Source organism: Motacilla alba, chromosome 11 (genome assembly GCF_015832195.1).
Source record: "Motacilla alba alba isolate MOTALB_02 chromosome 11, Motacilla_alba_V1.0_pri, whole genome shotgun sequence".
Classification (NCBI taxonomy): Eukaryota; Metazoa; Chordata; class Aves; order Passeriformes; family Motacillidae; genus Motacilla; species Motacilla alba.
This window is the reverse complement of record NC_052026.1, coordinates 2,330,024-2,352,998: the sequence shown is the minus strand read 5'-3', so window position 1 is coordinate 2,352,998 and position 22,975 is coordinate 2,330,024. Positions and strand designations below refer to the sequence as shown.

At 45.9% G+C, this 22,975-nt stretch overlaps 1 protein-coding gene across 2 annotated transcripts in view; it reads right to left on the bottom strand.

The window, feature by feature from the left end:
• Nucleotides 1-442: 442 nt before the first annotated feature.
• The window catches only part of LOC119705482 (WT1 interacting protein), an 83,959-nt gene continuing 61,426 nt past the window's right edge, over nt 443-22,975 (bottom strand). For both annotated transcript variants that reach the window (XM_038147962.1, XM_038147963.1), the window contains exons 4-8: nt 10,427-10,489; nt 7,916-8,046; nt 6,785-6,836; nt 5,005-5,073; nt 443-1,978 (exon numbers count right to left, since the gene is read on the bottom strand). In XM_038147962.1, the coding sequence (XP_038003890.1) occupies nt 1,826-1,978; nt 5,005-5,073; nt 6,785-6,836; nt 7,916-8,046; nt 10,427-10,489 (468 nt within the window). In that variant the 3' untranslated portion in view covers nt 443-1,825. The remainder of the gene's footprint in view (nt 1,979-5,004; nt 5,074-6,784; nt 6,837-7,915; nt 8,047-10,426; nt 10,490-22,975) is intronic.

The following is a 22,975-nucleotide window of genomic DNA, read 5'->3' as shown; positions in this document are numbered from 1 at the left end:
ACTACAAAATTACTTTGCCCAGGAGCCTTCAGTAGGACAGGTTAATCCAGGCCAATGATAGTCTGGCAGAAGTTCAGAAAGCATCCTTTTTGCTCCTTACTAACAGAAAAAATAGTTCTAGGAATTTTTCCTGTTCCCCTTCCCCCCACCTTTCCTCATAAGGAAATTCCAGACTATCAAAAAGTTCTGTTAAGGGAGTTAATTATTCCACTTAGGAATTAGTGGCCATTGGATGCTCTTTGTGCTTTTCAAGAGCACCACAAATGGCTTTCAAAAAGTCAATGGAGCATAAGAAACTAAACTGCAATGGTGTTGCCAAATAAGTCATTCCATCAGTCTGCATGCTGAATTTACCACGGGATCTGTTCCGAAGGATCGGGCAGATTCTCGAGTGTTGAGAACTGGCATGGAAATTTACACAGGCCCAATTTACACAGGCCCAATTTACACAGGCCAAGAATCCAGTCTGCTATTTCTACTTCCTCTGGAGCTGAAGCATTTTATTTTATTGTAACTTTGAATACAGTTAAAGACAGCAATGATATATTGCAGCTTCAGGAAGGCTGGGTCAATTCTCGTGAGAATGCAAGGAATTTTTTGACGTACAGATGTGTGATTTGCATGTAAAACATCAGCACATGGTAGAAAACAAACCATAAAAAAAGATTCATCTAACTTCCTATATGGAAGACATATATTTCTCCCCAGAGGTCTGAGGGTACTGTAAAAGCTTATGCAAAACATGAAAGTGTGTACATTCTATGTACAGCTAACACTTGTTGTAAACACTGATGTTTCGTGGTCTGACTCTCTAAATTACAACTCCTGCCATACTGCACTTTCCTTTCCAATGAAGACCATCACCATAATCAGTTGAAAAGTAATCTTGAAAAGAATACAAAGCTGAAAAGGTAATACCAAACCACTGTGCCTTTCTTTAATAATGTCTCAACATACAATCATGAAGCAGTTGGTAACAAATGAAGTCTTGGATAAAACAAGCAGTATAAAGACAAGTGTACCTTTGCATAGAACCCTACTGAACAAAAAACAGGTTTGAAAGATGAATTCTTTAGTAAGTGCCAAATGGTCCAGTAGATAGGAATGCTTTTTGAAGCCATGGTTACACAGCCAGCAATTACAGAGGGCTGCAACTGCTGACCCTGCATGTGCCAATCTTTTGGATACAATCCTCTGTACTGTGGGTTTTACATCAGAGGCTTGCCACATTTTTTTGAACAAGCCAAATAATTAGTCTTTGGATGACTGTGGGACCCTGTAGGATGGAGAGCTGGCCTGACACTTCTTCACAGAACACCCTTCTTTAACCTTGCTGAAAACTGCCCTGGCTAAAACCTGCTTGCTGCCTATTCCCTACTTCTGGAATCTAAGTATTCTCTAAGACCAGAATTCAACAAAACTAGCTAAAATGCTAGCATTTATCTTATCATGCTTGCTGCAAAATGATAAGGTGCTAACTTTTGGAAAGTAATTCTACACTCCTTACTTGGGTGAAATCTCCACTGAAGGAAGAGAGAAGGGAGTGCAGAACAGCCCTTTGTACCATTGTTTTTAGAAATGCTGTCATTTACAGTTACAGTTTAGTGGTGAATTATTTGTTCAAGTAGACGGTGTCTCAGTGAAAATGTCTAGATAAAAGAATGCATATGTACAAGATCAGAAAAGGACCCCTCACCTCTGATTCAAAAAATAAATAGCTGGTTTAGATGGTTATTACTGGAACCTCATCTTTAGAGGAACATGAAAATAATTTTTAGATTTTTGTCTTCTCCTTCCAACGGCTTATTGATCATGGAAACGTCTTTCAGAGTTCTGTGACATGCATGGGGTAGCTTGGAGGTGGATGTGATGGCAGTTTGATATTAAGGCGCCTGATGTGACAGCTGTGGCAGAGCAAGTGGCCCTCTAGGGGGTAACAACGATGGCCTTCCTCATCATTGAGCTGCAAGCCACAGTCCTAGAAGGAAGAGAGACATCCCAGATCAGTGAGTGGCTCAGGCAGGCCTCTCCCAGCCCTGCCGCCCTGTCCTGCCCAGCCCCAAGAGCTCCCCCAGCCTCCAAGGCCAGCAGCCCCCACAGCTGGGAGCTGCACCCTGACCACCTCACACGGGCTGGAATCCAGCAGCACAGGCTGTAGTAGTGCCCAGCCTGTTCTTCACCGCTCTTTCCCATTCTGGTCTCTTCTCCATCTAATAAAGGGTGATGCAAATCAAAAGCCTAAAAGCAGGCCAGGGGCTGACCCTGACAAATACAACCTGGAAGAGGCTTGAACAGAGGGGGAGCTGATTCTGCAGCAAGGCAGAGAGCCAGATGTGGGGGAGCATAAGCAGAGAATGAGAGGGGAGGGCAAAAGGGGGGAAGAGGTGACATATCTACTTCTGGAGCAGGTCTACACTTTCTCTAATTTGGAATTAAAAGAACTTAAAGGCTTCAAGGCCAGTGGTCCATCTTTAGTGGAAATGCTGGTACCTCTCAGACTGACACATAACTACAGAGACAGAGACAAACAGAAAAGCAGCTAACAGTGATCCTGCCTGCTGACTCTCATGTACACTGCAATGGAGACCACCCTGATTTCCAGCTGCCATCACTGTAATTCTGAGGGCACTTGGAAATCATTGAAGTTTGGTACTCAGTTTTAATTTTCGAGTATGTTAAATACTTAGAAATTATTACTGTGATCAGTTCTGAGAAACCAGAGATTCTGAGTATTTATCTGTGCCCTTAATAGAAAGAAATAAAAAGCCAAACAGAACAAACTGGGCATATAGGTGGTTTAAAAACTCAAAACAAATGCAAAGCTTTTAAGTGAACACAGAGCATAATTTTTCAGGTTTCACAGCTCAAGTTTAAATCCTCAAAATCTACAATACTGAAATAAGACTGAAAATGAAAAGCTTTAAAACTGGAGTGTTAGTTTAGAGAGGTCTTAATTGAAGTATCTGCCAAAGTAATTTTCTGTGTGTTGCTACATATTATATAATGATTTTATAGCAATTTATACAAGATTTAAAATTAGAATTTACCAATGTCAGATGCCCTACAGATGGGCCAAGTGTTCATATCTTCTTCCCTCTCCAAAACTGAATTCCCTTTCTGCAAGGAGAAAGCCTGCCTTGTCAGCGGGTCCCAGTTTCAGAACGGGGCTCCAGTGATCTGCAAAAGGGCTTGAACTCCTCCGCAGAAGTCAAGGGGTTGCACGTGAAAGAGATGACACAGAAAAGCTGCAAAGTTTCCAACCTGACCACTGACTGTGTGTGGCCACCAGCTGAGGGTGACTTCAGCAGCAGATGAGGAGTGGCTGCCTAAGTCATGGCAGCCTTTGCTGAAGTCTTCACCTGCCTACCTTGTGTACCTCAAAATACTGGCACTCACATTTCCAGCAGCATTTGGGGACAGCAGTGTGCAGAGAGCCTGATTTGAGAGCATCAGGCAGTGACCCACCCCTGCTGACACATGGCTAACTCCTGATTTCTGTACATAAATGCACTCTGCCTTTCTGGGCAGATGTGGAGGCAGCTTGATTTGCCTCAAATGGGAAGGAGAATGGGGAAATGAATAATGAAACAGAGTGGAAAAGAAACCCCCAGTGGGACATTCCAGCATAAAGTCAATAGCCTGAGAGCAGGGGAGGGAGCTGTCATCTTAGGTGAAGCCTGCAGAAAGCAATAGCTGGAGGAAGGAGGAGGGAAGTTCAGCTCTACTGTGACTTCCTGTGCCAATTTCTCTTGAAAAATTAATAGAAATGGGTGGAGTATCAGGTGTCTGTTGAAAGGAGATAGCTGAGTGGATGGGTCCTTCCTTACGTTTAAGTACATAACATTTCAAGATGCCCTGACTTTTGTTATTTTCTCTCTCAGTCAGAAGATTCTTTGTAAAACCTTCATGCAACAGTGCACGAAGGCAGCATTGCAGTATTTCTGCCCCTGGTGCTAACAGGTAAGATCTGTGTGGATATTTGTGTGCTGTGTCAGAGTGCCAAACCTACAGCAAAAAGGAAGTTTTTGGTTGATCCCAACTTAGTGAGTTTGTTTCCCTTCTCATGTTCCTGGCTGCGGGATGAGGATGAACTCAGGTCTCCTCTCTGAAGCAAGAGCACCAATTTCACAACTTGATCTGTGGCAATAAATGTTTAAATGATCTGCACAACAAGAAACTACTCCCAAAAATGTGACAGAAAGCCAACGGTATCCTGGTCAATTTCCTAGTAAAGAATCAATGTTCATTCAGCATGGAAAAACAGATCCTCTAGAAAGGCCTTCCAGTGAGACTCCTTCCCTGCACAGCCAATGGAAATTCAAGTCTCCTCAGCTCAGAGCCCTATAGACTGTACCTAGAGATGAGGAAAAAGAGAACTGGCACCTACTCCTTGCTTCTCCTCATCCAGAAGTACTGAGAAAATTCAACCCAACAAACCAAGCCCAGCTTTGAAGCTAATATATTGGGAAAAAAGCCCTCCAAAATGAATTTGGTACTGGCAATGGCAGCACCACTTCCAGCCCAGGCAGCATTCACCCGTTTGTCTTCCTCAGGAGCTGTGGGCCAGAGCCCTACCTGCCCAGGGGGCAAGAGCCAGGGAGTGCAGCCCAGGGGGTGACGCTGGGCAGGTCCCCCCAAGGCTGAGCAGGTCCTCCCCCAGGGTACAGCAGGTCCCCCAGAGGCTGGGCAGGTCCCTCCAAGGCTGAGCAGGTCCCCCAGAGGCTAGGCAGGTCCCCCCAAGGCTGGGCAGGTCCCCCCAAGGCTGAGCAGGTCCCCCAGAGGCTAGGCAGGTCCCCCCAAGGCTGGGCAGGTCCCCCCAAGGCTGAGCAGGTCCCCCAGAGGCTAGGCAGGTCCCCCCAAGGCTGGGCAGGTCCCCCCAAGGCTGAGCAGGTCCCCCAGAGGCTAGGCAGGTCCCCCCAAGGCTGGGCAGGTCCCCCCAAGGCTGAGCAGGTCCCCCCCAGAGCAGACCCTGCCGCGGGCCGGGTGGCCGAGCCCGGCGCTCACCTCGCAGTGGTAGCACTCCACGTGGTAGTCCTTGTCCATGGACACCACCCGGATGGTCTCCTCGGAGCCCTGGGGAGAGCACAGAGAAGGTGACAGTGGTGTCTCAGAAGCGTTTTTTCCGTCCTCACGCAGTGCCCAGCTCGTTGCTTTGGGGAGCTGTGTCCCTGGGGGGATCCCCTCTGCCCCATGCAGCAGAGCTCTGTGACCACTGAAGGGCTTGACCCTGGCACGTGGCACTGCACCACTCCTCAGCTGTGGAGCAGCAGTCTGGGTGTCTGGCACATCTGAGCTGCAGAGGTCATTTGGGAAGTGTAGCCAAAGCCTCATCCTTAAGGAACAAATTAAAATCTTGAAATCAAGTAATCTTCCAAGGGTGCCCAGGATCTGCACAAATTACCAGTCAAAAACCTGCTCATTGGGTAACTTTTCCTTGTATTCATCCTGCTCTGGTTTCCAGGACTTGTGTTCCTCTCAAACCATCTGCTGCACAGCTCTTTTGCACATGCACATGTCACTGTGTGTCCCCACAGGGACTGACATACCAGTCTGGCAGGTAATTACCTGCACAGGCTAAACCTCAGCGTGAGGGGGGTGCAGCAAGTTGTGCAATTCCTGGCTGAGCTCCAGGCCCTGCAGAGCAGCCCATACCCTTCTTGTACCCTCACAGGCTCTTTTCCCGACCCACTCTGAAGACAGAGCTCATTAAATTGGTTGCCTTGCATTGTTTCCAGTTCCAGGTGTGGTTAGAGCACCAGAAATGATGTGGACTGTGTCTGAGAGAAGCTGTGGGCAAGTCAGCACCTGCACTGCTAGACTTGAACTAACCCAGGAAATCTCCCAGGGAAAGAGTATGGAGTGTGTCCTGCTAGTCATCAGGTGAGTCAGCACTGTGACTGCCTTTTAATTCTTTTCCTTTCTTTCTTGGAAAGAAAAAATAATTTTTTTTAAGACCCAAATTCAGTGACATTTACATAGAAGTTTTCTCCTCACAACTCATCAGGACAGCGTTCTGGTTAAGCCTTTATAGGGTTTTTTGGGGTTTGGTTACTTGGCCAATTAACAGAAATACTAATGACAAATGAGAGCAATGTGCAGAGTGATGGAGGTGGGCATGTGAGAGGCTCTAGCATCAGGCTTCACTGGGGCACAGCAGCTCACAGGAAGGAAGCTCTGGTGCTGTAAACATGACCAGAGGAAAAGCAGGGAGATGCTGAGGCCCTTGCTTACAAATGAGCTGGTCAGTGACCTCAGCAAAGGCAGCTCAGAGGGTCCTGCACCCACCAGAGCACCAGGGAGCCCCACTCTGGGCTAATTGTGCCAATAACACTGTCAGCACAGGCTGAGCTTGCAGGCAGGTTTCACCGGGCTCCATTTTTGTTGTCGCCTTTTCAACCCCCTTAAGAACTTCCATTCCATTGCCACTTCAGGATAACAGACTGAGTGGCCTTCTCACAGGGTCAGTAACCATCAGATGCCTTTTCAAGGGCTTTACTCCCTGAATTGTTCTTGGAGCCCCAGTCAGTGTTTTCAATTAAAAGAGGTTTCTAACAGACTAATGAAGACCTGAAAGCACCCTAGAAGTACTATGCTGTAGAAGTAGTATGACTATCCCAACCTCTGGCAATGTTTGGGACTGACCTTACTGCTGATCTGTGTTTAATTTAGTATCTAACACGGTACAGATTCTGGGAGAGGCAGGAGAAGCCTTTAGTGTGTTTTTAGAAAGTGCCCATATGCCAACAGCTCTTTTCCCTAGCAGTCAGTGCATGTTAACACCTACCTGTGCTGGGAGGATTGGCTGGTTACAGGAAGCACATTTTGGTGCAAAAACCCTAGGGTGCAAGAAGAAAATGTTCCAATCACATTTAAAGCACCTTCAAAAAGCAGAAGCAAGAGAGCCATTCTAATCATGCCTTGTTTTTAGTAAAATGGAGATCCACAGGATTTGACACGCCTGTAATTGTTTGATATTAAATGAAAAGGAGATTTGGGAAAGGCTGATCTATCCCAACTTTATTGTTTAGGTCTTCTCAACCTTGAGGCATAGTGAATCCACCCCTCTTCCTGTGTATGCCATTTTTCTTTCCTTCCTTTGTTTATAAAACCATTCAAATTTCTTCCAGAGCCTTGATGCTTGACTACAAAGCAACTTCTGACTTAAGGACTCTCACTCTGACATCAGAAAGACATAACCATGCTAAACAGGAGAGGGGCTGATCGTGGCCAGAATCTACCAGCTACACACACAAATGGCCTTATGGTCCACAGCTGCATTTTATGACAGTCACTGGGCCAACACTCACTGTGTCCTCGTAACACAGTCAGATTGGCAGCAACAGGGCTGAATTCAGGGTGATTTACTCCTGCTGCATAACTGAGTTACTGGCTAACTGGAGCTAAGAGCAGGATCCCGTTGCCTTTGAGTGGAATCAGGAAAAATTCAAAAACAATCTCTCAAACCTCTACCTTTTGTCAGGTAAGGCTCAAATTGTTCTAACAGTAATTGTTTTTTACATGTCTTCCGTGTCAGTCAACAAAACTTACACCTGTGTCAAGCACTGCCAGAAGCTCTGCTCGTGAAACAGCCAACAGAGCCTAGCAACACTTGCAGAATGGCCTGGTGTAGTTAATGTTGGTAGTCCTGAAAGAAGTAGAGGAACAGTCCCCTAGAAGCCCATCCTCTGGCACAATTTGATTTTCAGCCTCACCTGGCCATTGTATGCCCTACTGGGCCCATAAGGTACTGCTTAACAAACCTTAAAACACTTTACAAATGCAGCACATGCAAGAAGCAGTTGAGGGACATCTGAGCAAACAGGAGTGACCTTTTTGTTTATCACAAGGCCTATAACTACATCAATGCTTTAACTCCTGTGATTCTGCTGAGCATGCAGTGGATTTGTGTACTCACGTGTGGTAGTCTTTGACACAGTAAATATTGTTTTCCACATCTACAGTGAAGGGGACTCCATCCAAGCACTCGTTACACACCACGCAGCGGAAGCAGCCAGGATGGTAGGACTTTCCAAGGGCCTGTAAGATCTTGTGAGGCAAACAACAAAATAACTGGATGCATGATTACATGAGATACTCTCTCCCCATAAACCGCTGTGTCTCTCTCATTCTTAATAATGACAGTGAGAAAAGCACTTCAGGATGAAATTACCACTCTGCAGATCTGTCAGCAAGGGGCCTCTTAAAACAATCAACTTGCTTATTTTAGTGGGTTTCAATCTGTTCCCAAGGAAGAGCAAGAACTGGAAATCAGGCTAAGCCCATCAGCTTTAGCTCTGCAGGGCCAGTACTGCCAATGGAAATTAAAAATGGCTTCACAGACCATTTCTGGGGAAATCCCAAATACAAGTTACTGGCATACAGAGTTACTTTACAGAACTTAACTGGCTGTGACAGACAGAATCCAAACTGGTCATTACTCAAAAAGTTAAATAACAAAACAAGCAAATAAAGAGGTGCCTCTTTATTAACTAAGGATCCATCTCCCAGAGTTACTGACTGGTTATCACTCTGTCAAAGGGGCCCATCAGTTTTTGATAAAATTCCACCACTACCCATGTGTTTGGATACTGATCCACGCACCTGCCCCGGCTTTTCCCATGCTGACCTTCCCTACTGCATTTTAAAGGTTTCAGGGAAAGGCCTAATCAACCTTGGCTGCACTACTACAGAACAGATCCCCCACTCCTGACATCCTCCTGCGTGACACTCAGTGTGCCACTGGGACATTGAGGAGGACGCTGCAAGCCAATGAACCCTGGGATGAGTGAGACACAGTTATCACTTTCAGGCAGCTCTCAACAGATTGTAAGACCAATTCCATGCATTTTGGGTGTAAGAAGTATCTTTGGAAGGTAATTGCAAGATTTCAGCTGTTAGCACAGTGCTCAGCTTGGAGCTGCTGGGAGGTTTGAGATGAAAAATCTACGCAGAGCAAGCTCCCATGGCCCTATAGGTGATTCTATGAATAAAGATCAAACCAAGAGGAAAGAAGTGCAGAAAAAAAGGCCAATTTAATGTAACCTTTTTTCCCCCCTCTGATGAAGCCCTGTAGCTCAGTGGTATCAGACTCTGCTGGACTGGGAAGGGTGTTCCGAGCCAGAGCCAGCTGGTCCCCGTGCTGGGGTGGTGCTGCTGCAGGAGCACGCTGCAGTCCAGCCTGGCTCAGCTGTGCAGCCACAGGCCCTGAGCACAGGGCAGCTCCTCACCCAGCCCTGCAGAGCCCCAGCTCTGCCCCAGCTCTGCCCCAGCTCTGCCCCAGCTCTGCCCCAGGCCAGCACACGGCAGGGCTGGGCCGTGCTCCCAGGCAGGAACACGCAGGAATTACCCAAACAGGAGTGCTGAAATCCTGGAGCTCCCAGAGCTGTTTCCTTTTGTCAGAGCACACTTGCTGATGGGAAAGAGGCAGACAAGCACCTGCCAAGCTTCCAGCTACTGAGTTCCACCAGTGAGACATTATGGACTCTTGCCTGGGATTCTGCAATTAAGGGCCAGCTCAAAGCATGCACGTCAGGATACCCCTCCCCCTCCCAGCATGACACACTCTAGAGATTTGCTCTTGGGCTAAAACGAACACTATCCTTGTCCAACCAGTGGTGCCAGAATATGAGCCAGAATCCTCATTAGTGAAGCCCCTGTTCCAGCTCCGACTGAACCTCCATGTGTGCAGCACACCAGCTACTTCTCTTAGGCACACTGAGGTTCATGCACACTTTAAAGCACGAGAAAAACAGATACACTGCAGGATCTGCCCTTCTTTGTTGTGCAAACCGCTTCATTTTGTTTGGGAATTTCTGCTTAGGAAGAGCACACATAACTCTTCTTACTTTCACCCACTGAAAGGGTGCCAGTAGGATCTGGCCAACCCAAAGCTCTTTGATTTTATTTTTATTACAAAAGTAACTCTGACTACTGGCTTCCTAAAAATCCCAGTGGCAATAATACATTTTAAATGATGTGGAGCAAGCAACAGAGAGTAAACAAAGCAAGTCAGAGAGCAGGTGACAAATCTCAGGACTATTGATAATGTCCCTCTCTGCTCTATCCCAGATTCCACCCACATGACTGAGCTCTTGTTATCCGCTGTCTTACAGAGCACACCCGCTGTGTTCCTTTACCATATTCTCATACAAAGCTGTGCTGTACTTCCCCCTGTAGTATTAAAATTCTATTTTATTTTAACTCACAAATGGCACAGTAATAGCCTTCCATGTTCATAGGTAGCAAAGAAGGCCAACTTTCTGTCCCTAATAGTAGTAATAGAGCATAAAGGTATTTTTATTTACTGCCTCAGTTTCAACACTATGTTGACAGCAGTAAAGACACAATACCAGCCTGTGTAGGGAAAAGCAGATGTCTCACAGTGCACTTCCCAAGTTACCTGTCATTAGGAGTTTAGGTATCTTACCATTTCCATTATGAGGTGTCCACAAACAAAGCACTTGTCTGCTGTTTGCTGAAAACCTGAATACTGTTGAAATGACAGAAAAGAAAGGACCATTAGTAGCCACTCCTCTAGCCATAGAAATACCTCTTAGGTGAAGGCTGTGCTATTTTCCAGCCTGTGCTGTGTATGACACAGGTTTGGGAGACAGTGACTCAGAAGCCTTCACTCTTTCAGAGACCAGTTTGGCCTTCTGATCCACTGCAATATTTCCAGTGAGATTCCCAATGTAACAGTATCATTGTAAGTTTTTTTTTTTAAAATCTTTATGGAAAGTTTGTTTGATGTGCAGAAACTAGCTTGGATTGACTCTTTTGGTGGTTGTTTTAAATAATATAGGACTCACCTCCCAAATCCTGCTCAAATTAGCCACCTCAGGCTTTGGACCCACATTTCACTCAGTGCTAGAAAAATTTGCAAGCTAGAAAAATGAACCCAGGCCCAAGACAGATTTAGCTGCCTTGTGGATACCAAGTCTTCCAGGCAGGGAAGAATCCAGCAGGGCACTCACAGGAGCTTGGGCTCCCTGCTCAGTGTGAGCAGCAGGAAGGTGCCTCAGAACGATGCTCCCCAGCCCAGCTGCCTGCCCACCCTGCAGTGCCAGGGGCACGGCTGTGGGGAGAGGCTTTGCCTGCCTGGGACCAAAGCTCTGTGCTCCCTGCCTGAGCAGTCCTGACCTTAACTTTGTGCTCCTGTCCCCAGAGCAGATCCTGTTTCAGATGCCAAGATCCGCTTTTAGCCCTCTCCTTAGAGGTACAGAAAAACCATCCAGGTTATCAGACCGACCCACCAAACCACAGCCTACGAACAAGAGACATCTTCCTGAAGAACTCCAGCCACGTGAAACTGGTGTTTGCAGCGGCTGAACTTTCCCCTCACCCTCTGCAGCCCCATCTCAGCTGAGAGCTGTGTGAGCACTGTCCTGCCTGTGCCCACCTACCTGGGGCGTTGCACAGTGATGTTCCTCTGGCAGAGCTCACCTGAAATGTGCTTCAATTGCACAACATAAAAGATGAGGAAGGGGAGGATGAATGTAAACCAGACTCCTCTCCCAGAACACAGGTTAATTGGCTCAGGCACCTAATACATCCTCTGAGCCCAACAGAGTATGCATCTTGCTCCATTCCCCCCTGGTTTAGTGGGGATTAACTGTCCCCTCATGGCAAAAGCCTGTGGTTCCCTGCCTGGAGCTGCCATATGTTTTCCTTTTTATTGGAGTGAGGGGATTACATCTTATGTTGGATCAATAGGTTGGAGACAAAATTATTGTTGCTGTGCAACAAAGTGATTATGTAGGAAAAGGTCTTGTAGACACTTGGACGGGCGCAGAAGTCAGTAAATGATATAGCAGTTGTCACAGCCCTAAACTCACAATGCCCTAGGAAACACAGCTCGTGCAGTCTTAAGAAACTTTGAAACTTCCCTGGAAGAGATCAGGGTGTTGAGGAACAAACACAGAGGCGGGCAGTCCTAGCTGGCTATTGCTGCAAGATACTACTTTTATTTGCTTTTTCATTTTTCTTACTCATGCAGAAAAAAGGTCTCACTACTTGGGATGTTTCTTGGCTGCCCCATGGCTGAGTAACCCTCTGGCTAGACTGTTCCTAGGGCTGGGAACTCCAGGCTTACTGGAAACAGGTGGGCAGGTCCCAGTGACACAGACAGCAGAGGATTAACAACAGCACAAATCCAGCTAATTCTAAAATCCTGCTGGAATGAATTTACCAGTACCATCTGGCTGTCATTTGATAAGGAATGCAAAGGAGCATTCACCCAGCTATTGATTAAGAGGGGACATTACTCCCCAGGAAGAGAATGGCATAATGGTCAGATTAATGGCATTTATTGCTAACTAGATTGTCATAAATTATACTGTTTGTCAGAAAGAAAGGCTTTGCTGACACAAAATCACTCTTTATATAAGTAACCCTATTAAATTAAAACCATGATTTGTTTTTAACAAGAGAATTGTTATTAGTCAAACACATCCAGAACTGGATTACCCCATTAAGAAGACTTGGCAAAATGGCAGTAAGTCTAACAGCAGTGACAAAATATTTCCCAGGCTTAGGGAGCTGTCCTTTACCACTACACTCTTCTCTCTCCTGGTCACAGGGTCAATCCCAGACAGACTGAAAGTCTGGTTCAGTGAGATCAGGGTTTTGGATCCAGGTCTGCTTATATTTTAAATCTATTTGGGCTGGAAAAGAGTAACAGCCCAGCAGCAGTGTTTTCTACAGGATGGCAACACTGTGGGCACTGCTGCTAAAAGCAATAAATTACTTTCTCGACATTTCTGGAGCTTACTGAGAACTTCTTCTTTGCACTGTTTGATCCTAACTTGGAGTGTTCAAATAGAGCTACTGTAGTAAGCTTTGAATTTTAGAAGCAGAATTTAAAAGTCTTAAAATACTAATTAAAATTGTCAACGTCTGCCTTTGAAGCACTTGATTATTAACAACCCTCCCAGATCCTGTGTGTGCAATGGGAGAGGAGTTGTGACTTGCTCCATTCTGCAGACAAGGCAGAGGAGCCTCTTTGTTGTCTCTCAGCACATCAGGAGCCTCCTGGGGTGGGCTCCCAGCACGGCTGGGAGGGAGAGGCCCTGGTGCCCAGAGCTTGTGAGAGGGTAACTGAGAGAGGAGAAGGACAGACTCAGAGCCTCTCTTATTACTGACAGAGTCAGAGGAGTAAAAAGAGCTTTTGAGCACAGCAGCCCCCATTCCCAATCTGGAGACATGAAAAACAGGCAGAGGTGAAGCAGTGAGGTGACAGAGGCTGATAGGCAAGACCCTCATGGAGCAGCCAAATCTCAGCTCTGGTTCCTGTTCCCGTGGCATTCCCAGGCACAGCTTCATTCAGGATCTAAGCAATGTGGGGCTCGATTCTAGCCTTCCTCTATAAATGGGTTCCCTCTGTGCCAGGTTCTTAAAAAAAGTATTTTGTTGGCAGAGCAGTAAAGTGATGTAAATACAGACCAATGTCAGTCTGGATGGGGGCAGTCAGAAGTCTATGGACACTCTATCCACAACAAATGGGAAGTGTCATTTTGAACTCTCCCTAATATTCATTACAGGTACTCCTTGAGCATATATAAAAACACTGAGAGAAGTTGTTATTAAAAGAGCAGCTCTGAAATTCAAAACTGAAAATCACTTTACTCTCCCTTCTGTGACTCAGGAGTACAATGCTGGATACACCAGGATGCAAAGGAAACAAAGTGCAAGTTGAAGAGCTGGCATATTATTTTTCCTGATTTCTTAAGTCTGGTCTCAACTGTTTTCTCCCTTATTTACCTTGTCCTTGTCTTCTCTACCAGGATAATAAAATCTCATTTTATATGCACAAATCAAGACTTTGTAATTCAGCTCCTCAATGATACTTATATAAAATAAGACTCTGGGAAGCTAAATAAACATTGAGAAATATGTTAATTATGTTAGAATAGCAGAGTAAAAATAAAGTAGAAGACTTGGCTGGCTAAACTTTTCTTTTGTTTGCTGTCCAATATACTTTGATTATCAAACAGGCAAAAAAAAAATCTCTAATGATCCTGTCCAAGAGTCTTTGTTTCAATGTAAGAGGAAAACAAGACCCCTTCTGTCCTGAATATTTAGGCCTGTTAGTATCCTCCTGTGATAATCTTGGGATTTATAACTCTTCTGTCTAATATGCAATATATCTAAAAGAAATTAACAATGAATTTTGAGCATATAATGAACAATTATGCATGGAGGATAATCCCACCAAGTACTATGAGAAACAATTTCTCCTGCCTGTTCTCAGTCCTGTAGCAAATCTTGGTTGTCTACCAGGGTCTTTTTAGGTTTGATGTTCCCATCCTGATTTTCAAAAGAAAAACATTCAGAAAATAGTGTTCCTGAAAAAGGCTTCAGGACCAAGCTTTCTACCTTAGGCAATGTCAGGCCTTTGAAAAGACATGTCACTGCTCCTCCCTCACACGCCTGACTGTGCCAAGGAGGGGCTGCTGCTCTTCCCTGCTGTTATGCACTCAACAAGACAAAACCTTCCTCCTGGAAACAGACCCTGGAATCTCATTCAGGCCCATTTGCTTCTTTGATGAGGATGTCCAAAACCTGCTGAAGGTTTGTGCGAGCAGAGCCAGTGGGTTACATTTCAGTGGGTGTGGCAGCTGCTGCCCCGGCGATGGTATGAAGCTGTAAAATCTCCAATTCACTGCTGCAGCACTGCACGCTCACCCAACGCGGCTGCCCAGCCCAGGCTTGAGATTCCCACTCTTTCACGCTTTCAGAGCTTTTGAGTGGGATGATAAGGAGGTCTTGCCAAAATGCTTCAGGCATTTAATTCTGAAAACTAATTTCTGAATTGGGTGCTATGCTAATAATGTATTCCAACCCCAGGCTGCCTGTAATCCCTCACAGACTCTGCTCCTTGGTTTCCCATTAGCAGAGCATCTGTCTTCTCACTGCTGCATTGTTTGCTCTCTGCATGGGACCTTTACTACATGAGACACAACAATGTAAGAAATTCATGGGATCACATTAAGAGAGGGAGCAAATATCAAATTTGGTTTCATGCAGATGGGGTTTTGTTGTTGTTTTTACACACATCTTTCAATGCAGCGATTAAAATGAACTGGACAAAATGGGGCCTTCTCAGGCTCAAAGATAAAGGAGCCTCATGGCAGGTGACAGGTTAACCAAAGGAAAATAGTCCAGAACTCTACTCTTCATCCTGCTGAAACCCCTTCATATACCCTGTTGCTTGACTCTGCCTTGCTGCCTGTGAGGAAACACTACACAGCAGTTTGCCTTCTAGCTTCTGTCTTTCCACTTTGTGATGTTTGAAGGACAAGGACAGGGCAAGGAGGGACTCCATGCTCTGCAGAGAGGTAGCAGAGGTCTGGCCATGCACAGAACTGTGCCAGGAATTCAGCAGATCCTGAACTGTGCCTCTGCCAGTCAGGCATTTTACAGCCCCTGAGAAGAGACCAGCCATGTACATCCTACAGAGACCCTGGCTGAGCACTCACCAAGGCTTCTTGCTGTGTGATTAATTAGGAGCCACTGATGATTTTCTTACCTAGACCTTTCTTAAACAAACTCCTGTGGGAGCATCACAGTGATAATGATCAAGAGAAAAGGCTGAATCAACAGCTTTAACTCTGCATCATATTACAGAGCCCAACATTTACTGACTTGATTCACACTGCAAAGCACTTCACACTGCACAGGGCTGTACCCTGCTGCAGGTTGTTACTGTCACTGCTACCATCTACTGATACACTGAAAGAAACTGTTTACACAAGAACCTATCTTCCTGGAACAAAAATTATCTGGATTTTATTCAAAACAGTTGTTGAGAGATATCAATTCAGAACATAACAGCAGCTAATACCAACGTGTATTACCAAAGTGGAAACATGCCACTTTCTCACACGGGTCTTTTTCTAACCCTCCCGTAGAAAAAAATTAATGCTGTCTGCTTGCAAGTGTTTGGCAGGAGTTAAGACATAATTAGAAAGAGCTCTAGTTCTTTTAAGTGTGCTTCAGTTATTGTAATTTACTTTTCAATGGAATATTAAGAAAAATGGACAGTCTGACTATTTGGATCACCATCTCAAGAGAAAATAGCGGAGTGATTAACTGGCATGAAACCAACTGGACTTGGTAACAGGCTCTTCCAACATTCCACCAGCAAGTGTAACACATGGGATAGTTACAAAAGGTAGTCAGTAGTGATACATCTCAGAAAAAAACTGTCTTTGCCTCTCCTTGTCTCCTTTGCCATGTCCCAGAGTGATTCCTCCAACTCATTTAACAACCTGCAGCCCAGTTCAGGAAAGGCTGAGCGCCCTTATAGTGAACACAGGCCTTCCTCACACTCTGAAATTTCATTGCATCACGTTTATGTGCATTATCACCTGGGGCTAGGTACCACCTGGGCATTGCTCTTTCATAAACCTGAGGTGTCTCAGGACTCCAGCTGGTTTCTCCTGGGGCCCCAGTGCTGCCCAGTGGGCCCTGTGGTGAGTCCTGCACACGGTGCTCACAGCCTGCACCCTCAGCTTCTCTCCTTGTTTATGGGCCCCAGCTTTGATACTTTGTCCTCTGGGGAGGGTCCCCAGGAGAAAACCCAGATGCCTCCTGCAGACAATGGGACTTCTGCCACCAGCTTCAATGGACTTGTAACTTCTTGATCCAGGATACAGCACTCTGGAATTGTGTTGCAATAAGAAGCAAATCCAAACTATCAGCTCTACACACTCTTCATGCTGATTCACATCCAAGTCCAAAGTGCAGAGGCAGACCAATATTTGACTAATATCCCTACATAGTATGAAACTTGAATTTTAGGCCCACCTGTACTTTTGACCCAATGCTTCAATTCAGAATACCTCAATTAGTCATCATTACTGTCAAACTCATTTATAAAATACACCCAGAACCACTGGCATATTACAAACTTAGGGAAAACTAAGGAAGAAAATTATTCAAATTTTTTTGGCAGGGAGGGGCTGGAGCAAGACAAACACAAGCAGCAACATGACTGCACTCCCTCGTGCCCCCATCAGGAACATGCTCCAACTGTTTGCCTTTGTTTTCAGTGACAGCAGCACCGACTCTGGAACCTTCTGTCCCAACCTAGAGCAACCAGCACCTTGAAAACACTCACAGACTTCCTTATGCTTCTGTACATCAGGAATATTGCAGCAAATCCCTTTCTAAGGTTTGATTCCATCATTCTTTAAACATATCAATAAACTCCAATGTCTGTCTGTTCTCTGACTGGAGTATGGCTTCTAACAGCCAGTCTCCTCCATACAGCATCCTCCCAGTTATCTACAACTCCATGTGCTCTGTGATTCCCCTTAGATAGGAAATGGACACAAGCTGCAACTTCAATCATTCACCTTTTCAACTGAGTCTGTTTTTTTCTATGAGTCTCACTTGGCAGAAATGGGCTCTCTGACTAATGCACCAGTCCCAGGGCTCCCTCCCAAGGGGGACTTCCAAACATTTATAGTCACTGAGATGGAAAATCAAACCTCTGACTCCAGCTGACACCAGCTTCCTTTAAACTAAATAAAAACTATCTTCTGAGGGCCCCAGCAAGTGGGACAGGCCATTTCCCACACTGCCAGGCCTGGAAAACAGCATGTGCACAAACTGAGAAGAAAAGCCTCATTAGTATTAATATTTACATGGCAGCCATGCCCAGGGGCCCTGGCTGGGGTAGGGGTCTTGCTGTGTTTGGTGCTACAGGAGATGAAGGTGCAAGCCCTGCTCTGATGAGCTGCCCATCACTCAGCTGCTCCTGAGTGAGATCCTGTCCCTTCCCCGTGACAGGATGAGCGTTTCCATTTCCCACCTGCCTCCTGCTCTTGCACACCCTGATAACTTCTGCATTTCTGATCTCACTGTGACATTTACAGTTGTGGATGTAAGACAAAGCCCTGCATGTCCTCTGTAGCCAACTTCTGCATTGCAGAGACCAGCAAAGAGAAGGCTGGGGACCAGTGGCTGGGGTGGGGGAGAAAGGGATCCAGAACGCCACCAGACTGGATGGAGAGGAGGAAGAAGGCCGGAGAGACACTGCAGGGCTGCAAGGGGCTCTGCTGGGCTATGGGCTGCTTGCCCTCCTCCTGCCACAGCCCTCTCGGGCAGGGGAGGGCAGGGAGAGGACACCCAAAGGCTCCCGCAGGTCTGCAATGCGCTGAGTCTCTTTATGGTTGCCATGTGCAAAATGAAGCTTGTAGAGCCTTTCTCTTTGAGGATTTATGGGCAGAGTTCCTCCAGTCTTACTCACTGAAATGGATGAACAGCTCTAGATGAAACTTTCAACAACTAATGACAGCAAAGTCAGCCAGAGGCAAAAACCTAGCATGAAGAAGTTCAGCCTAAATGATTAAATTTGGCAAAGTTTTAAGACAGTGAAAGAGAAAATCTTACAAGGGGAAGTTTCGGGTGACCCTCCTGCAATGCACTGCAGCCTGTGGTGTCTGTAATAGGTTATTTCCAGAGCATCTGAGCCTCTTCCAGTAGTGCATTAAGCAATGTTACTAACATCTGTCACGAGGTTCATTTTCCCTCTCATGTCCTCCCTCGAGGGAAATTCTCTCATTTCTTAACCTCTAGTGGACCCCCATTCAATAATGTTCATTACCTCAAGAGAAGAAGGGAAAGCCTATCAAAAAGAGGAAAAAATAGAAAAGAGATAGATAGTAGATCTAAAATTCAGGTTGCTTTGGTGACATTTTTAGTGGTTTTTGCCAAGCAAAACAGTATTTAAAAAAATTCTTTACATTATATTTAAGCATAGAAAAGGAAAGACAAATTAAAATTATTTTTCCTTCACCCATGATTATGCAGCAATTTATCAACAAAATGAAACATGAACATCTGACTGGGATTATTTATTATACAGTAAGGCATTTATTTTTTGTTCACTTCACCAGGAACAGTGTCTCTGTTATGGCTAGTTAGCCATCTGTGTCCAAAGAGCTTTCAGGAAAGGATTAAACTGTCATTTGTTTTATTTCCTTTCATGAAATAACAGCTCCTAACAGGGCTGGGGCAAGACTTGGGTATTGCTGGACTTGTTACTTTAAGGTGGCATTTAAAGGAGTAACTGGATCTTCCTTAGAGCTAAAGCAAAGCAGTGTAAAGTGTGGGGGGTTGTTTTTGTTCTTTTTGCTCCTCACACATGCGGTATCCTCCTGGAAATGGCACAGATCAGGCAATCTCTTAGGCAGAAGTAGAATTATCCGTATTTATTTTTTTTAATCTGATTCATTCACTTCATTCAATTAGCCAATAAGGCTTTGAGCACTGAGAGAATGCGCAGCTAATCAGGGCTGGCAGCAGGAGGCTGACAAAAATAACCCTGGGGGGCAGAGGTATTCCACTCCTCCAGCTGCAGGGCAGTCCCAGCCATCCAGTCCCAGCCCCACAGAAAGCAGCACCGCGGCATCCCCTGCCCACCTACAACTGCACAAGTGGGGAAAAAAACTTCTGACACTTCTTCCCTGCAAAGAAAGAGCAAAATGAACCTCCTGGTGTGGAGAATGTGCTCTCAGTGAGAGCAAACGTGGGAAAACTCTTTGCCAGGAGGATGTACCTTGTAGCCCTGGCAGGGGCAGCGTGGGGTGTCCTGGGGCAGCCTCACAGTGCTCACCAGGAGCACCAGCACCAGCTCAGCCCTGACCTGTGTCCACAAATCAAAAGCACTTTTCCAAGAGAGGGGCACATTTGGAAAGGTCGATGCCAGCAGCTCCTCACACCACACCTTTACCAACTGATGTTTCGGGAGCACTCGGCCGCCAAAGGTCTCAGGGGCTCGCTGCGCCTCAGGTGACAGCTGTGCTCTGCTCAAATGCCACCTGCACAGGAGCCATGGCCAGAGCGCAGATGGAAGAGAAGAGAGCCCTGGAGCAGCTGGACCCAGCCCTGGCTGGACCTTGAGGGGGATCCTTTAGCCAAGGAGGGCTCTTCCAAGAGCCCAACGTCTGAAAGGATCAAAGAAAGCGTTTTTTCAAGGTCTTGGCTTTAGGGGCCACAGGTGACACTGCAGTGAATTCCACATGCCACCTCTGATGAGCTGATTTGTCAGGAATGAGTGGTAGTTAAAGAACCAGGTATCCCATCTGAGCCACTGGCTGCAGCTCCAGCAGGAGCTGGTCTGGCACAGCAAAATGTGGTATTGCAGCAGGAGAAATAAAATACTGACATCTATAGGATGTTCAATATTTCTAGTAGCTACAGTAGGAAGAAACCCATAAATAATATCCATTCTTCACTAAAATTTTCTGCATTTGTTCACTTTGAGAGCCATTTCAGCTTTTCTGCCCATTACTGTGCAGGTGCTACTCACTGCAGCCCAAAAATCACTGTGTCCTGCCCGGCCTGGCCTGCAGGACATACCCAGTGTGACTGCAGGGATGACAGGGAAGAAGCACCTGCAGATGAATGGGATCAGCAGAGGCAGCAGTGGGGTGACAGGAATGACAGCCCTCCCTGGGAAGGGGACAGGCTCTCCTCCAGGTACCAGGGGGGCTCCAGGTGCCACCACCTCTGTGCCCCACTGACAGGACAGCAGCTTCCCCTCTTGCTGGAGCCACATGAGGGCCACGTTCAGGCACTGCTGCCTCGGTGGCACCGTGAGGAACAAGGGAACATCGACCTCTCAGTGTGAGCCTGGGAATCCCTGGAAGGATCACAAGGCACACACAGCCGGGCTGTCACCAGCGCCCCGTGGGACAGCCCTGCACCTCCTGCCCACTCTGCTGAAGCTGCTCTGCTTTCTATCCCTTGCCATGATTGAAATAACCTGGTCACGGGCTGTGGGGCTGCAAGTGCACAGAGCTGTGACCCCGCTCCCAGGCCAACAGGAGCACCGGACTCTCCTGATCAATCCCCAGCCAAACAAAAGCCAAGAAAGAGGAAGGACACCATGGCAGGATGCATTTTCTTAGCAGCAATACAGTAATAATGCAGTTAGACTGGATCTGTTTACATTCCCAAACTGAAATAATCTTTTTCTTATCCCCCTGCCTTAACTTCCCTAACATTCCACTGCCATGGTGTCAGCAGGGAATCCTGCTGCACTGTAATGGAGCTGCACTAAAGAACTGGAGTCATGGTAGAGACTGAAATTCTCATTTATATAGAAAAAGCATTTCATTTTCTGCTTTGGACTGAAAATGCCTCTTCTTAGAAAGGATTGGGTTTCCCACTGTTCAAGAGGAAGACCTGGGAAGATGAAGTAGTTAAAATAATTTCCTCTTTAATGGCTATTTTGCAGCCTGTTTCCTTTCAACTTTGAGAAAAGCTTTGTGCTTTCCCTGTTCACAGAACTCTAAAATAGGCAAGGTTGTTTGATTTCATTGGTGATACCATGCAATTCCTAGGATTCTTGCTAGGACATTTGCTCAGGGGAGCTGAGAGAAGATGCAGTTACTTCCTGAGCAGCAGCAAGATTACCACAAGCAGGGACCAAGTCAGACTTTGGTTTCTTTGCTGACTTACACAGTGTCCCTTCATCTGCTTCTCCCCCATCCCTCTGCTGCTGGGAATCTGCTAAAACACACCTGTGGGAAGTCTGGGCTTTTAAATCTGTGCCTTAAATGTCCCAACAGTTGCCTAACTTGCACAAAGTTTATTCCTATCAGGTCTTTAACCTCAGTTTTCCTGGGAAAATCTCTGCAAGTATCTTCCTTCAGAAACCCACTACAGAACATGCCTGAACTAAAGAGTTTTCCCCCTACCCCATGAAAACTGAATGTTCTCCAAAAGATTAGGACTTTTAGATTTAAAATTATTGTGTTTAGGCTGAAATTACAAGCTAATAACAACAATCATGTCATTAAGTCTGGATGAAAGGTTTTGATCATGGGGAAAGTACATTCCAACGCAGTTCAAATGAAAAATCTCAAAGGTTTCAGCCCCTCCTTTCACACTCCATCTCCTCTCCCCCCCCCCCCCCGCATCTGCAGAAACAGTAAAGAAAGAGCTGAAAAAAGCAAGGAAGAAAAAATAATTTTCTCTCCAGAATGCAAGCAAAACAATAACAAGTTTCAATTATAACAAGATACTAATTTTCTGCACAAAACACATTTTGGTTTCTTTTCCAACAGGCTCCAGCTCACAGTGAAGGTGTAACACATGAAGGCAAATGTAATGTATCTTGTAGGAATTTCCATGATTTTTATAGATTGCATAGATGAGAAATGCACTTGTGCACTTTGAACTGCCAGTAACAATTTTATTGTGGGATATACTTTGAATAATTCCTTTGCAAACAGCATGATTGTATATTAATTAGAAATGGAAAGTCATTCTGGAAGACTCAAGCTTCCAAATTAATGGTATTTCAATAAATAAAGTGGCATAAATTCAACATACTGATTGTTCGATTCATCTTTCTCTAAGCTAAAATATATCATTGCTCTCTAATTGCAATTCCCAGCCACCCCATCCTCTTAAATCTTAATTATAAATGGTCTGCACTTATCAAATAATCTGTGGTGCACTGCACAATTCTCACCCTTAATTGCATGAATATTTTATTTTTGAAACAACACAGCTCAACAACAGGCTTCATTTTTCCTTTCCTGACTGAGTCTCTGTTAAAGTAGAGCATTTACAAAAGCTCTGTGAGCAGGGAGAGAAGCTGAGTTGCCCGTCCATGGCCAGCAGTTCCCACTAATGGCAGGCCAGCCCCAGCGCAGCGGGGCAGAGCAGTGCTTGAACTGTGCCTCACCAAAGCAGCGCCTGCTCCCGCACAAACCTCTCCCTCCTCCGAGCACTGCTACTCCCCAGATGTTTGACTTCGAGCTCAGCCTTGGCAGGAGTCTCTGTGGCCGCAATTCAAGTCCCAAGCCTGAGCAGCTCCAGTGTTCATTCTCATAATTTACACTTTCTGATGGCTTATGGACAGTTACGCTCTTGGTTTTACAGCCACCGCCTCAAACCAAGGAGTCAGTGGCAGATGCTTCCCCATTCCACCACTGCCAGGAGGCCCCACACCATC